Source organism: Penicillium waksmanii (genome assembly GCF_028829765.1).
Source record: "Penicillium waksmanii strain IBT 27052 chromosome Unknown utg000005l:1.0-5232799.0:1.0-5237142.0, whole genome shotgun sequence".
NCBI classification, from domain to species: Eukaryota; Fungi; Ascomycota; class Eurotiomycetes; order Eurotiales; family Aspergillaceae; genus Penicillium; species Penicillium waksmanii.
In genome coordinates this window covers 4,336,938-4,353,573 of record NW_026643252.1, presented here as the reverse complement: position 1 = coordinate 4,353,573, position 16,636 = coordinate 4,336,938, and the positions used below count along the sequence as shown (strand labels likewise).

Genomic DNA, 16,636 nt, shown 5'->3' with positions numbered 1-16,636 from the left:
CCGACCGTTTTGCCTCATGACTATAAGGTTGGCTCATGCCGCCGTGGCCTCTCTCATATTTCACTCAACTTTTCGAACCCTAAGCAGAGCATCAGCATCATCCCATCTCGCCAGTCTCACAATGGCATCTCCAATCGTCACAATGAGCTTTACCGAGGCGACTCAGAAGCGTCGCACCATCCGCGCCCTCGATTCAAAGACGACGGTTCCCGACAGCACCATAGTTAAGCTAGCCTCGGCCGCCATCCTCACCGTCCCATCTGCTTTTGACAACCAGTCGGCCCGGTTGACGGTCGTGTTCGGAGACGACCACAAGAAACTCTGGTCAATCACTGCAGATGCACTGCTGGCGAAGATTGGCGAGGAGCGCTGGAACGGGGGCACCAAGGACCGCATCGCCAACTTTGCCAACGCCTACGGAACTATCCTGTTCTGGGACGACCAATCATGCGCGACCGCGATGAAAGAGAACGCCCCCGACATCTATAAGGATAAGACAGACGAGTGGGTGCAGCAGAGCAACGGCATGCACCAGTACTACCTGTGGACCGCCCTCGAGGCCCTGGGGCTGGGGGTCAACCTGCAGCACTACAACCCTCTCATCGATGCCCAGGTGCAGAAGACGTGGAGTGTCCCGTCGAACTGGAAGCTAAAAGCACAAATGGTCTTCGGCGTTCCAAAGGATGGTAGCGCGCCAGGAGAAAAGCCACAGAAGCTTTCCTTGGAGCAAAGACTGCAGGTATTTGGGGCAGTTGATCAAACGGTGCCTAACTAGTTGGGTCAGATTATTATTGGAATGAATCATTGCGAATGGTAATCCAAATTATACTACCGAATATCATTCATTCTCTTCTCAATTTGCCAATAAGACCTCATGTTCCTAGGATCATACCCAGCATCGGGACCCTTTAGAAAGGTTCCAGGCACAACATTGATTTCTCCCAGAGATAGTAAGGCTCGCAGAGGACCTGTAGGCTACAGCTCTAGGGACGAGATATCCGGTAGACCTCGCCACCACTGGTGGGTGAACCTCCTATCCCTCGCATATCATACTCCAAATGGAGGATGGGTGGGACCGGTAGGGCCGGGCCCCGTGCGGCCAAGTGGAGACCGGGAGGGAAGGTCGCGGAACCGGCCGAGGTACCCGCCGTGGCGGCCTGATATGCCAAGACCCATTACCACTATGGGTTCCACTGAATACGGGGAAGCCGCCCCTCTTTGCTTCCATGCACTACGTCTTGTGTCTAAAGCCAGCCATAGTGGTAGTTAATATAGATTTGCCATTCCCTGAGTTACATCCATCGCTATGTTTACGTGTGACCCTCGCATGGAATAGGACCGCCTACCGCTTAGAGACGGACGACCGAAAATCAAAGATGGTCCTTGAATTCTCACCCCGCTGAAATGTGAAAAATGGCAGTTGAAGATCACTCCGTCGGCGAGCGAATAAATTAATCTAGTATAGTGACAAAATCATCCTCTATGAATGGCCATAAATAGGATGTACCGAAGAAAAGTGATTTGCGATGAAGAACCATTCCTGCCGCCTCCATTGGTCCGACTGGGTGATACATGTCAGGCAAAACCTTCAGGTGGATTGACGGTGCCAGGTGCATTCAAGCCGGTTCAGTCAGAAACAGTATGAGTACATTCTTCTGTCCGCAAATGATCTGCCAGTATTAAGCATATTAGATTTTAAAGCCCATGACTTTCTGAATCGTTGAACCGAGTAAATACACCGGAAGATTGGGAAAATACAACTAATCAAATGTAGATCGACATGCCAAATGCTATATGATTTGCTTTTGCAGGTTGTAACGGGCTACTTTAGTGACGTCCACTTTTAAGCTGCCAGGTGTAGTACACATTATTACTCCGAACGACGATCCACCGAGGCTCCAGACCCGATGAGGGAAGGGCTTAGTCAGCATACTCGTGGGTGGGTTCCAAACGTTCGTGGCGCCTGGAACGGTTTCGGCGAGGCTTATCGTAAACACGAGAAGACCATGGCATCATACATCCACCCTGCAGGATCGCTGCTGCAGGGCCCCCAATTTCTGCAAGTATAATACCTCCAAGGTTCCTTCAAGTGTCCACCAGGAACCCCCTCTCTCCTCACGGAGACCGATGAGCATCGCGGTCAACGTATAGAGCGCAACAGAGCCTCCATGTTTCACAGATTCTCTGCCGCGCCTGCAAAGGCACGCAGCCAGAACAAAGGTTCCGGATCAGCTCGCGCCAGCAACAAGAACAACAAGAAGATTAGTGGCACAGACTCTAACCCCAGCGCCGAGCAAACAGTTCATCCGCTGGCCAAGCGGCAAAGGGCCGCCAGAGCCTGTCACCGCTGCCGCCTGCATCGCATCAAGTGTGACGAGCAGAAGCCTTGCGCACAATGCGTCAGCATCAAGGCAAAATGCATCGTTTCCTACGCCCCTCCTCGCTCTCAGACCAACAACAACGACAACGATCACACGAGAGGTGTGTCGTCATCAGTCTTTCCTCCAAGATCGCCCTCGCGCTCGCCTTTACGCACAGCATGTCGCGACAACAGCGCAAGCACCAGCAGCCCCACCGCCAATACCAGTCCGAACAGCCCATATGTTCCTGCCTCTCGCGTGAGCATGAGCCAGGATAGCTCATGGGCGACAAGAACTCCACCGGATAATGTCCCCAAGGAATGTTTCAATCTTGCGCATGTCCAGGGCTTCTTTGCCAGCGGGCAGCCAGTCTTCTCACATACCTCAGCCCTAGGCGGCTGCCTCTTTCCTCAGCTCCCGCATCCCACCGTCCCCTCGGGGGAACGTCCTCTCGCGTCGAACGCGCTGCTTAAGAACCAATGGAGCTACTATCTACGGCTTTTTTGGGACGACTGCCATCCGCTGCTGCAGATAATAAGCAAGACAGAGTTCGCCGAACTCGATGCCCTGCCACCACCGACTATGTTTGATGAGTATTCGGCCAGGACCGCCCTAGTCGATTCCATGATCGCTCTGGGCATACAGCATAGCCGTGCCACTGGCCTTGACGGGCGGATATTGGGCCTCCAGCAGCCACCATCCCGGCAGTACTACCACGCAGCGCCTTCGCCGGAAGCCACCTGGCCCGGCTTTGAATACTTCCATCGCTGTCGTGAGTGCATGAGAACAAACACAGATGTGACATTGGAAGTCCTACGATGCCATGCTCTCATGGTCCTCTACCTTATAAAGGGCAATGCTTTCCGCGACGCATACAACCTGCTCGGCATCACTGTCCGCAAGGCCTACATCGCCAAACTCCACCGACCACCACCGAGCCATCTGCCCGAGGTCGGAAAGACTGCTCGCATGCAACTGTGGTGGATGGTCTTCTCCCTGGATCTCCAGTGCTCGCTGCAGCTCGACATGCCCCCCGCCAGCCAGAAAAGCCTTGTTAAATGTCCCTTCCCTGCCGAGGACGCCCTCGCCCGCTACTTCTCCTCCCCCAGTTATCGCGAAGACACGAATGCTTACACCTATTCCACACGTTTGGTCAACCTCGCCGTTATTGTGACTGATATTGGCGCGTGCGTCTCGACCGCGGACCTCGTCGATGACGCTGGCAATAGCCCGGCCGCTCTCGAAGGTCACGCCCGCAATCTCGCGTCCGCGCTCCAAAACCTCGAGGTCTGGCGCAACCAGCTACCTTCAGAGCTGCTGCTGAGCCAGTCTGGGAACGGCTCTGGCAATACTGAGATGCTTGACTTTAATCGCGTCCTGGCCCTGCCCGGCTGGTTGCGGCGGCAAGCGGTGCTTTTGGAACTCCATTATCACAACTTATTTACCCTGATCCAGCGTCCCTTCATACGTCTCCGCTACGCCCACTCTAACGATGCTAGCGGCATAATTTTGCCACCCTCTTCTCAGCAGCCCCACGTGGAGCAGCACATTGCCAGCGCCCTACACCACGCAACCATAACCGTCGACACGGTCTTCGCTATCTGCTCCATCTCTGACGTCCTTTATGGCTGGTCAGAGGTCCTGCAGCCGCTCTGGAATGCGACGCTGACAATTATGGCTTATGTCTCTGTTGACTCGCTGAGCTCCGTGGTACCACGGGCGCTCGACTCCCTCACACGCGCCCAGGCCGTTTTCGAGTTCTTCTCCCCAACCTGCCCGACCGCTCTCTCCGCAAAGGGCATTGTTCAGTCGCTCGCCAACAGTTTGCAGAACATGATGACGCAGGGCTCGTGCGCAGTTGCCAACGGCGAACAAATGGGCTGGGACCTCTTCGCGTCGCTGCTCGAAAAGGAGCAGCAGACGTCCTCAGCCGGCCTTGAGAGCGCCCCCTCACCCAACGACCTCTATGGCAGCGTGCTCTTTTCACCCTTCATGCCTTCAACTTTGCAAATCAACACCCCCGACTATAACTCGGCGACCATGCAATTTGGCGACTCTTGAGGCTAGTTCTTGGGCGCGTATCCACCACCACGCCACCGCCTCTTGAAGGACTCAATTGAGGCAAGAAGCGAACATTATCATTCTGGGCGCTCATGGTACGGAAAAGTTTATTGCAACAGTACGAAGGATTGCAACTGCGAATGCTTGCCGCTCCCGAAAGGTTGCGACGACGGGATGATACGAATTACGATGGGCCTACGCAGGTCAAACGATTATAAATAAACACAGAAAGCTAGAATTAACAAATCACTTAGAATAAAGACTGCTGCGCACACGCGCTCAAGTTAATGAACGAATGAACGAATGAATGGTTGTATTGCATTGCATTGGACGAATATCACTCTTACGACACCGCCAGTGCTCGGATGGCGACTCACAACCCTACATCCCGGTGCCGCTGCCATCCGGACAGTACGCTGCCGGGATTGCGGGCCACTTGTCTACGCCGTCGAGCATTGCCATGGCCATGCCACCCGCGAAATGAGGCTGGATGTGGCAATGCAGGATGAAGGCGCCAGGGTTCATGCTCTGGTAGCGAATCACGATCCAGGTTGGCATGCCCGGCGCTACGTGCGTGGGTCAGCCAGCTTGTCTACACACGCGACCGGTGCGCTTCAGGGGAAGAATATTAAAGACTCAGAAGGGAGACTCACAAACGGCACTTGATACGAAGCTGTCGCGAAATGGGGGGTTGTCGAGGTTGAAGGACTCGGGCTGCGCCTGCATAGCCTCCTTGACGGAGGTGTAATTGAAGTCACCTGTACCGCTGCCGATTATGAAGAACTTGTTGCTATGCTTGTGGAACGAATGTGGCGGCTGCGTGGGGTTCTGGCTACCGGGATCAGTCAGGACGATAATGTCCACCCAAGTTCCATTGAGGTTGCGGATTGTGAGATTGGAGTTGAGAGCTGCGGTGCTGTTGGGATCAAAGAGGAGGGGATAGCCGTCCGTTATGGACATTGGGTAGGAGATGTTTCCCTGGTCTTCGGTCAGCTTGCGCTTCTCAGATTACGAGAAGGGAGGGGGAAGGGGAATTGGACTTGCGCTCAGGGTCCAGTTCCAGGCGGCGCCATCACGGCCGGCCTTGTATATGTGCGTCGCATCTACGTCCTACGCCGGCTTTATAGCGGGATATGGTGCGAGAGAGCTCATGTCAAGGGTGACGACTGAGCTATTGGTCGCGCTGCCAGCCTGGTTGAAGAGTGCGTGCGAGTCTGGCGCGATGGTGTCAATCTTGCCGCTCGGAGCGTACCAAAGCAGGGCCGTGGCGAAAGGATTTGGTTGCCTCCCACATTGGAGAAGCGCATGGTATAGGCGTCGTAGCTGGGCTTGTCCTTGAGTCTGACGAGGACCGAGTAACGCTGCGCGCTAAATATGAGCATCCCGTCGACGCGCTGCGGTTGCACAAACTGGCCGTCTGCGGCGTAGATCCACATGTCATGGTCGTCGATGGAGACTATCGGGGTCTGCACGGAGGCACCGAGGATGAAGTTGAAGCTGACCCAACGGTCGGTGTTGCTGACATAGAAGACGGACGGGGTGGTGTTGGTGGCCTCGCACGAGTACGCCAGCGCGGGTGGCAGTGCACTCAGGTTGAATTGGAACTTGCCCTCAATCTCGGCAATTCCAGGAGGCGAGCAGCCTTGCGCGGTGATGTTTCTTAGGATTCGCTAATTTCTATTGCTTATTTATACCCTAATTTACTGCCCTATCGTTACCGTTAATAAGGTTAATAAAGAAGAATATACTATTTCAATAGGATTAAGACTGCTAAGATATATTTAATAAACTAAAGAACCTATTTATCAATACCCTAATACTAGTATACTTTAAAGAAAAAAAGAAAACTGTTATTAATAGGCATCGCCAGAACCCACTATAACCTGGACCCAACCCAACCCAACCCAACCCAAAATGGGTTTTGGGTCAAATACCATAACCCATCTATAACCTATTTAGGAACACAGTGGGTACCTATTTTAGTCTTAAATTCTAAATATATAATAATTAATACTATATATATATATATATATATAGGATCCTAGTATCTAGATTCTTCTAGAAGAAAAGAGATAAATTAAGTATTAAAATATACTATGTTAAAATTATAAATAAATTATGTAAAAATAGGTTAAAATAGGTACCTATTGGGTTTTAGGTTGGGTTGGGTTATAGCCCCTATGACCCAAAACCCAGTGGGTTAGGTTTTGGGTCAGTATCTCTAACCCAAAATAGGTTATGGCGATACCTACCACCTTGGGCCATAAGTTTGAAGACACCGCCTAATCGGGTAATTCTGCCATTTCACCACTCTACATTCAAATATATATATTGCATGCAATATGCAATATTATTGCACCAAAATTTGCTATAATATAGAATAATCAATTACAAAGTATATCACAGAATTTCAATTGCTAAAACCGAGTATAGTAGCCACGTGCCTTACGAGTCTCGCTTATACGCTGAGGCATCGATCTAATTATACTATCAATTTTATTTTGATCTAGCGCATCCCAGGCCTCAGATATACACTCCCTAAATAGCTTCCAATCTGCCTCAGATGTACCACAATGTAGTAGATTAGGATAGAGCTCATATAATTTACGTTTGAGCATACGCCATACGGGTTCAATAGGGTTGAGATCTGGCGAGCGTGGCGGCCATTCCATAACATGTATACCATGACGTTCAAACCATCGCTGAGCAACATAGGAGCGGTGGATTTTTGCGTTATCTTGCTGAAATATAGTTCCAGGCTCATAGTGTTCAATAAACTCTTCTTCAAGTGCTTTTAGGTAGGATTTCGTTGTATAACCACCTCCGCGACCTCGCTGTCCTTCTGAAAAGTCACGCTCCATAATAACAAGTTTTGTACGCCCTCCGAGCCATATTCCAGCCCAAACCATTTGACAAATATCCTTCACATGAGCCTTAACTTGCACCATTCCCTGCCGGTAAGCTTCTCCTCTAAGCCGGGTAACGTATTGGCCGTTTAAATTAGGGATACGTTGAACGCTGCATTCGTCGGAAAATATAAAGCTTTGTAGTTGGGAATTGTAGCGTTCAGCCCTCCAATTTCGGCAAAATCGGACTCGTTTGCGGGCGTTCTCCCTCGAAATTGGGATACAACGTCTTGCTCGATAGCGCTGGAGGAATTTTGAACGTAGAAATCGCTTGATTGCTGATCGAGATGGATGGCTGGGTATACGGGCGCTCAGCTCACTAAGGCTTAGCCAAGGCTCACGACGTGCAAGTAAACAAGTGTATTTAATAGTAGAGTACCTATAGACTCTAGGGGCACCTGAACGAGGCAGTGATTTAAGCGTTTGATGCTCTCGGAATCGTTTGATTGTAGAGTATATTGTTGAGCGTGCGACGTTGAACTCAGTAGCCATTTTAGTAGGCGATACACCACATTCATGAGCGTATATAATAGCTGCGCGGGCCTCAGATGAAAGCTCACCCCCTGGCCTTCGATTGCCACTTATTTCAGTGCCAAACCGACGCATATTGGTGGTGTAGGGGGTAGTTGAAGAAGATGGGTGGGGGGTGACGCGAAAATCGCGCTAAAAAAATAGCGCGATGTCTTCAAACTTCTGGACCGCCTTTGTAGTTATTAAGATAGATATAACTAGATAGGCTATAGGTATAGTACTCTTATAATATTAATAAGACAGAAGATTAGCCCCCTATACATATATATTATAGAAGTTATTACTAGCCAAAGTAAACTATAAGATATATAATAAGGAGTTACTTACTATTAGGCATCGCCATAGCCTATTTTGGGTTAGAGATGCTGACCCAAAACCTAATTTAACCCAAAACCCAATAGGTTAAACCCAATAACCTAATTAGGCATCGCCAGAACCCACTATAACCCGGACCCAACCCAACCCAAAATAGGTTTTGGGTTATGGGTGATAACCCAAAACCCAATTAGGAACCCAGTAGGTTCCTATTTTAGTGTAAACAAGGCAAACATACTAAGCTTTTAAATATAGTATATATTAGTACTGTTTTTAGGCCTTATATATAGGTATTTTAAGTTTTTTATTCAATATTATTATTATTCAATATCTAATATCAATCAATCAATTCTTCAATTACCCAGTACCGAAGCTCGCTAAGTTTAAAGCTGCTATACTGGGGCGCCAACTGGCCAGCAGTCGGACAAAGTGGTTCCAGACCACGGCAGGGTTGGCTAGGGAGCCTAAGGCTCTTCCTGCCCGGAAACTCAGGCACTAATCTACTACAATATAGAAGGGAAGACCTACGTGGCAGAACTGTAAAATTATATAACATAAGGAAAAGCGGTAGGGACTGTATAAGACGCTGTTAGGTAACCAAAATATCAAAACGTTACCTAACCAGCCTGAATAACAGATAAAACAAACAGTATAAATAAAAGATACTGCAATACCTCTGTAGCCGTACTATCTCCAATACCAGTATCTACTTCTATAATAAGGCTTCTTAGCTACTATACATCTGCTGCTTATCAGGCCACTACTAGCTTACTTTATTACTGACTTATCTTAGTTTACTTTTAACTCTCTCTCAACTTACCTAAGTATACTCCCAGCTAGGCATCGCCATAACCCATTTTGGGTTGGAGATGCTGACCCAAAACCCAATAACCCAGTGGGTTCCTATTTCAACCTATTTTGGCATAATTTATTCATAAATTTTATGTAGTGTATTTCAATACTTGATTTATATCTTTTTTTCTGGAAGGATTTAAATACTAAGATTTTATATAGATATATATATAGTATTAATTATTGTATATTTAAAGTTTAGGACTAAAATATACAGTAATGAAAGAGTTATTAGAAAAATAAGACTTTTTGTAAAGATATATATATTACCTAGTAGGGTATACCACTATCTTTACTATAGAGCTCTGTAATTTATTTTATTTTTAAATACACTACTTTTTAGCCTTTTAATATAATATATATATATATTAGATATAGAATAATAATAATATTAAATAAAAAAACTTAAAATACCTATATATAAGGCCTAAAAACAGCACTAATATATACTGTATTTAAAAGCTTAGTATATTTGCCTTGTTTACACTAAAATAGGAACCCACTGGGTTCCCAATTGGGTTTTGGGTTATCACCCATAACCCAAAACCTATTTTGGGTTGGGTTGGGTCCGGGTTATAGTGGGTTCTGGCGATGCCTACTCCCAGCTTATTTATTCTCCTAATCTGCTTCCTGCTTTATAGCTCCCTTAAATTACTAAGGCCTATATTACTAGCTTACTGTATCTGTATACTATTATAGTTATACTATATTACCTTTTCCTATTATACTAGCTGACTAATTCTACAGTATTCTAGGTATTTAAGTCTCCTTCTTCTCTCTAAACTACCTCTGTCCTTTGTCTCCTTCCTCTGACTAATTGCTATAATTATCCTGTATTATACTTATAAGTCTCCTTAAGGTAGTACTATAGTATACCTAGTACCTATATACTATATCTCTGTATTATAATTATAGTAGTCCTACTGTCCTATAAAAGTATAAGACTGTTAAGGTCTTACTAGGCTTAGGGGAATATAGATAAAAGAGGAATAATTATAGATAGCTGATTACTGAGTAATCAATAAGATTAAGGATCTGATTGCTTGATTATAGATGATTCTGATTGCTGTGTTGATTTTTGTATTATCTTCTGATTGTGTTATTTATAATATCTGGTTAAGAGGGTCTTATTTATATCTAATAGTATTTTTATAATAGGACCTTATTTATTTTACTACCTATACCTCTCTAATTTAGAGAGTAGGTTTAGGCGATTAGAACTATTTTAGTATAGGTTTAGGCGACCTCGGGGTTCTAGGATTATTTACCTAAAATAGGTAAAGTTATCCTTGGTTATAGTATATTTATCTTTAGTTATACCTTAACTAGATCTTAACTAGATCTTAGTTAGAGTATTATAGGATAATATTCATACGATCGTAACAAATTGGCCATGGCGATTGCAACAAATTAGCCATGGCGATCGTAACAAATTGGCCATGGCGATCGTAACAAATTGGCGATGGGGATTGCACCAATTTGGCTATGGCGATTGCAACAAATTGGCCATGGCGATCGTAACAAATTGGCCATGGGGATTGCACTAATTTGGCCATGGCGATCGTAACAAACTGGCCATAGCGATCGTAACAAATTGGCGATGGGGATTGCACCAATTTGGCCATGGCGATCGTAACAAACTGGCCATCGCGATCGTAAGCTTATCTTTCAGCTGAATCCTAAGGTACCTACTGCCTATAGTAATACAATGATGATACTACGCTAAGAAATACATTAAAACTTTTATATTTATGCTAAGTTATGCTTAGGACACCTTCCTAAATAGGCAGGTCACAGGCCTGCGGGGCTTTTTTAGCGGCCCGCGGGCCGCTAGTCACGGGCTACGGGCTTCCTTAGCGGCCCGCAGCCCGGGCCGCAGGCTACTAAAAAAGCCCGGCCCGGGCTTTGGCAAGGTCTAATCATAAACAACACCCATTAATTAACTAGATATAGCGATTTTTATATAAATTTATCCTATGGCTAACTTACCTACACCCACTATATATAGGCAGAGCTCTCTTTGCTGCTTAGTCTGCATGAGTAGGTAATTTACCCTGTGTATAGTATCTATAGTAGGTGCTCTTACTAGCAAATCTAACTATATAACTAGCTGTAGGACATCTTCGACAGTTAAACCCTCTTTACAGAGTATTTGCTTAGTTGACTAATTGTGTTTCTTTACTACTTTCTTATTCGCTATATATAGGGCTGTATTTTCTTACGCTAATATTATAGTGTTATATAGCGCTATACAGTGGCCTTTAATAATCAAGTCTAGTACATTTTTTGATAGACCCAGAGAGTTTTTAACTGCTGTTTAAGTAGATTTTTAAGTATTAAGATTTGCTTCTATAGCTGAATTATAGTTCTAGGTATTTTTGGTATAAACTGGCTAGATCTGCTATTTAGCTAGCAGTTTAGTGGTATAGGTGTTTATAGAGATATACCAAGCTTTAAAATTACTCTTTCTATATTAATTAGTACTAGATTACTAGCTATAAATAGACCTTGCCAAAGCCCGTGGGGGTCAAAAAAAGCATGACCCCCACGGGCTTTTTTTCTGAGCTAGAGGCCCGCGGGCTTTGGTATTTTACCAGTATTTACCATTATATGTATGGATTACTAAGCATAATACACGTTACATACGGCCCGGGCTTTGGCAAGGTCTAGCTATAAAGCTATTTTGAATAATAGCTGGCTGTTAGAAGGTCTCTTATCATATACGTTGATACGTTGATAGTTATCTAAGAAATTAAACTTATTAATATAGTTATATACTGTATATATAAGATTACTTGAAAGCAACTATATATACGCTTAAGCACTATAAAGCACCCTATATTAAGTAGTTATAGTAGATATAATAATATAAAGGTATACAGAGAGGAATAATATCGCTTTATATACAGATTTAGTTAAATTAGGGTATAAGGTAGCTACTATAGCTATCAAGTATTAATAGCTAAAACTGACTATAAACATATAAATTCATTAATAGAATAAAGAGCTTTTATAGCCAATATAGGCTGATTTTGTCAGTAGTCTAGCTATTATTTAAGGGCTCAAACTGCCAGCCTTTTGGTAGGTTATCAAACCAACCTATAATAGTAATCTTATCCTTAAAGATTATATATAGCAGTAGTAAATAGTATCTATATAGATTGTTTCAGAAGCAGTAACCTATTTATGATTTCCTGGCTGTAGAATAGATTAATGACTATAGTATTCTGCTTGTATAACTACCTTCTAGGCCAAAATAAGACCTATTATAAATCCTATCTTAGAGTTATAGATATCCTCTACTTATTAGTCTATAGAAATCTATTACTATTCTTCTCTCTAACTATAAATAGTTTAGCTAATAATCTAAAGTTAGAGCTAAACTAAATTTAAAATAATACTACTATCTCTATAGATTAGAAAAAACTAGAAAAAACTATTAATACATCACAGGATTCAAAGTATACAATACCCCAGACTCTTAAGGCTGATTTATAGACAAACCTCCTTTAAGTTACCTATATATTGATATCCACCCGAGCCCTAATATATTTAAGATCCTATAAATATTCAGGATTCTTAATCTTCTTAAGAATTAGTCTCTATATTAACTATCTAATCTGATCTCTACCGTCCAATATCCTTACCTAGTTATAGGTCTCTAGCCTAATAACTTAGTAATTATTATAATTCTGATTTTTCTCTCTTAACTACCTAAGGATTAAAGATAGTATCCTTTATATATTAAAACCCTATATTCTCCTATAGTAGTATATAATCTAAAGTTACTATACCCTCTTTACCTACTATTTAACCTAAGATTAAATTAGCCCTAGATCAGTATAAAACCCCTATAGAACCTAAGCCAGATCAGATATTAATATATAGAGCTATTATATATAATACTAAAGTATTTCTTCCTTTCTTTAATAGAATATAGATTAGGAGAATTATAGGTAAACTTATAACTAAGAGTATCCCTAAGCCTAGAAGTATTAATATAGATAGTCTAGAAGAGAAAAGATATAAACTAAAGTATCTTAAAAAGTTCCTAGTAATTTAAACCTATATTAAAGAGCTTTCTGCTTAGGTTTCTAGAAATCTAAATACCAGAGTCTTTCTAGATAATCTATCTATAAATTATAAGGAAACTAAGACTAAAAAGTATAAAAAAGTAGAGGGTTTTAAGGTTAATAAATTTAAGAGATTCTTTTAGTCTTTATAAGTAAGAAAACTAGCTTCCTTAGCTTAGATATATTTTCTAAGATAATCCTAAAGTCTATAAGGATAAAGAAATAAAGATCCTTATAGAAGTTAAATATCTTAACTCTAACTATAAGAATAACTAGACTATAGAGAAGAAATACCTTAAGGATAATTATAATAATTATTTTAGTAGCTAGGAGTATTTTAAAAAATAGACTCTTATTTTAATATATAATAAAAATATCTTTACTAGAGAAGTTAGTAATAAGATAGAGTATTATTATTAATAACCTAATAAAGAACTAAAGGTCTTTTACTACTATCTTATAGACCTAGAATACTATCTTTTTTAGATCTTTTAGAATAAATAAGCTTACTACTATATATTAAAGTTTTAGCTATAGTTAATACTATATATTTAATAATATATAAAGATTTCTTTAGAAACTTAAGTATAATAAATAGAAGAAGTATAAAGTATCTAGAAATTTACTAAAGTAAAAGTATATAAGTATAATTTATTTAATAATAATTCTAATTTAAGCTTAAAATATCTATAACTTAATAACTTATTTCTAAACTAATCTAATAGTAAAGAATAAGATTAAAAAATTTCTAGAAATCTATACTTAAAGAATCCTTATAGTTCTAAAACTAACTTAAATTAAAATAACTCTAACTTATATCTAAATTCTCTTTATTTTAATAGTAACCTTTATCTATTTCTTTCTTAAAATAATAATAATCTAAATAATATACTTATTAGAAAGATTAACTAATCTATTAGAATCTTTTTAAATAATTACTTTAACTATAGTAAGCTAGGCTATTAGATAAATAAATATTATCTACTACTAAAAGCTCTAGATATAAAGATCTAATAAGCTTATTTAAGACTTTAGTATTACTATAATAATACTTAATAAAAAGGGTTAGAAAAAGTACTAAAGTTAAACTAACTTTTATAAGTTCTGATTTCTAGCCTTAAGTAAGAATAGTTATCTATCTCTATATTCTAATTTATATCTAAAATAATTTAAGTTTTAATAAATAATTAAGCTTTTGTTTTCCTTTTATTTTTTTTTTAATATACCAGATATTTTACTATATAGACTTTAGTCTAATAGTAAAATATAATTATTGTTTTTTTTATTATATTTAATTATAATTATATTTTTCTTTTATAATTTGTTTTTAATTTTAATTTTTATCGTTAAAAAAAACTTTTTTTTTAACCTTTTAAAGATTTTATTCTTGAATCTTTATATGGTCAATTCTACTTGTCAGGTACTGTAGTTTACTTTGTATAAACTTTAAATATTCTAAATTAGGTTATAATATATTTAGTTTCTTTAATCAAAGACAAATAATATTAAAATATATATAGATATTAATATCTATATAGAGATAGATCTTATTAGTTATAAATTTATTTAGAAATATTACTTTAATTAAGCTAAGTATAATACTTTTTTTTAGAAGTAATAGGCTAATAAAGTATCCCTATCTATAGTATATAGACTATTCTAATTACTATATATAATTCTTAGAAAACTAAATAAGAGTTTTTATATCTTTATATTATTATTAATAAAGATCCTTATTTATTAGGATCCTTAGTACTATTATTAAATATAACTATTTAAAAAATATAAATTATATTAGCTTTATAGTAGAAATAATAATAGTTAAAATATAAAAAGAAGATAATAGAATAATTAAAGCCTTATTAGTTTATAAAAGTATATAAAAACTAAGCTTATATCTTTATAGTTATTAAAATACCTAAAAAAAGTCTAGCTTTTTCTAGAAGATAAAGAAAAATTAATAATAAGTTAAGATTAAATTCTTTCTAAATTATTAGTATTTTAGAATATATTTAAGATATAGAACTCTAAGATTATACTACTATAAAAGAAGACTAACTATTTAATTAAGCTTAAAGAAGATATATTATATAATGGTTACTAATTTATCAGGCTAGAGACCTGTGACTAGGTAAGGATATCGGACAGTAGAGATCAGATTAGGTAATCAATACAGAGACTGATTCTTGAGGAGATCAAGAATCTAGAATGCTTATAGGATCTTAAATATATTAGGGTTTGGGTTGATATCGATATACAGGTAACTTAAAGGGGATTTGTCTATAAATCGGCCTCGAGAGTCTAGGGTATTGTATACTTTGAATCCTGTGATAATTTATCCTCCTCTCTCAGAGATGGTTAACTTGACTATTAAAAAAGGTCAGAATTAGGTTAGGCGACCTGAGCCAAATAGTATTATCTTGTACAAAGGCCTGGGGTAGATGCCGCTTTAGGTATGTTTGTATATAGATATAAACAAAGTAATATGATCTCTTTGATATCTTTGAGATAAAGGCTTCTACCTTTCTGTTCTTAACTCTTACTTTTCTCTTATCTTTACCCTACCTTATCCCTTTCTTTTATTATTAAATTATAATCCTTTGCTATATCTGCTGCTGTTAGTCCTGTGGCTCCTGCTACTGCTGAATTCAGTGGTCCTCCCTCTCTAGGTGCTGTTTGTCCTGCTGGTAGTCATCAGGGTGGTCGATGTATAGCTAAAGATAAAGGTTATACTGAAGCTGGGGGTAGAGGTAGTAATAATAATAATAATAGCCCTGGAAGTATGGCCAGTACTGTCCTTAGTCCTTGTCCTCTTTATAACCGAATTACTTGTCCTTTGTTTGCCTTCTGTATTAAGTATATAGTTAAAGCGGTCCTTTATTCTTCTGCTGGTGCTATTCCTATGATCTAATATAACTAGGATTATTCTAACTTAATTACCTATACTCTATACAAGAGAGATAGAAAGACTTACTTCTAGGTATAAGGCTCTTCTGATTTATGTTTAATTTGATACTGATTTATCTTAGATATTCTGTAGAATCTATAGTAATTTATACCAGCTCTAGTTAATTCTTGACTAAGTATATAAAGTTTAGAGTAGTAGTACTATTGTTGTTATTGTTAGTGGTACTATATCTATCTAGAGTATAGAAAGTAAGACTATAGCTATTAAGGGATCTACTTACTTTCTAGTATTATTTTAGAAGATAATCTCTGTCTATTTCTCTTAGTATAAGCTCTATTTTAATATATAGAATATAGATTAAGCTATAGAGAGATATACTGCTTTTATTATTAAATAATAAAAGAAGTTAAATACTAAGGCTAGCTTATCTCCTACTTAGCCCTCTGATTATCCTAATAACCTTCTATAGCTGTAGATCAGTAATACTAGTTTTAATCTCTAACAGAGTACTATTTAATCCTTCTTTTTAGAGATTATAGTAGGGTTTAAGTATAATATAACTCTAAATAGTATTATTTTAACTCTAGCTATAGTACAGATTATTAACCAGATTAAGGTACTTTTAGATTT

The 16,636-nt window shown here is 39.9% G+C and overlaps 4 protein-coding genes across 4 annotated transcripts; 2 read left to right on the top strand and 2 right to left on the bottom strand.

Annotated features, from left to right (window-relative positions):
• Window positions 1-121: 121 nt before the first annotated feature.
• N7481_006511 (Nitroreductase) lies at window positions 122-775 on the top strand (the record flags this gene model as incomplete). Its single annotated transcript, XM_057265730.1, has 1 exon — window positions 122-775. The coding sequence occupies one exon, from the start codon at window positions 122-124 to the stop codon at window positions 773-775; it is 654 nt and encodes a 217-aa protein (XP_057123450.1).
• Window positions 776-2,168: 1,393 nt separating this feature from the next.
• On the top strand, window positions 2,169-4,421 carry N7481_006510 (Zn(II)2Cys6 transcription factor; the record flags this gene model as incomplete). The annotated part of the gene is made up of 1 exon (XM_057265729.1): window positions 2,169-4,421. The coding sequence occupies one exon, from the start codon at window positions 2,169-2,171 to the stop codon at window positions 4,419-4,421; it is 2,253 nt and encodes a 750-aa protein (XP_057123449.1).
• A 381-nt stretch (window positions 4,422-4,802) lies between these two features.
• N7481_006509 (uncharacterized protein) lies at window positions 4,803-5,381 on the bottom strand (the record flags this gene model as incomplete). Its single annotated transcript, XM_057265728.1, has 2 exons — window positions 4,803-4,987; window positions 5,075-5,381. 2 exons carry the CDS (start codon window positions 5,379-5,381, stop codon window positions 4,803-4,805), a joined length of 492 nt encoding a protein of 163 aa, XP_057123448.1.
• Window positions 5,382-5,569: 188 nt separating this feature from the next.
• On the bottom strand, window positions 5,570-7,933 carry N7481_006508 (transposase; the record flags this gene model as incomplete). Its single annotated transcript, XM_057265727.1, has 2 exons — window positions 5,570-6,063; window positions 7,042-7,933. The coding sequence occupies 2 exons, from the start codon at window positions 7,931-7,933 to the stop codon at window positions 5,570-5,572; spliced, it is 1,386 nt and encodes a 461-aa protein (XP_057123447.1).
• Window positions 7,934-16,636: the final 8,703 nt, after the last annotated feature.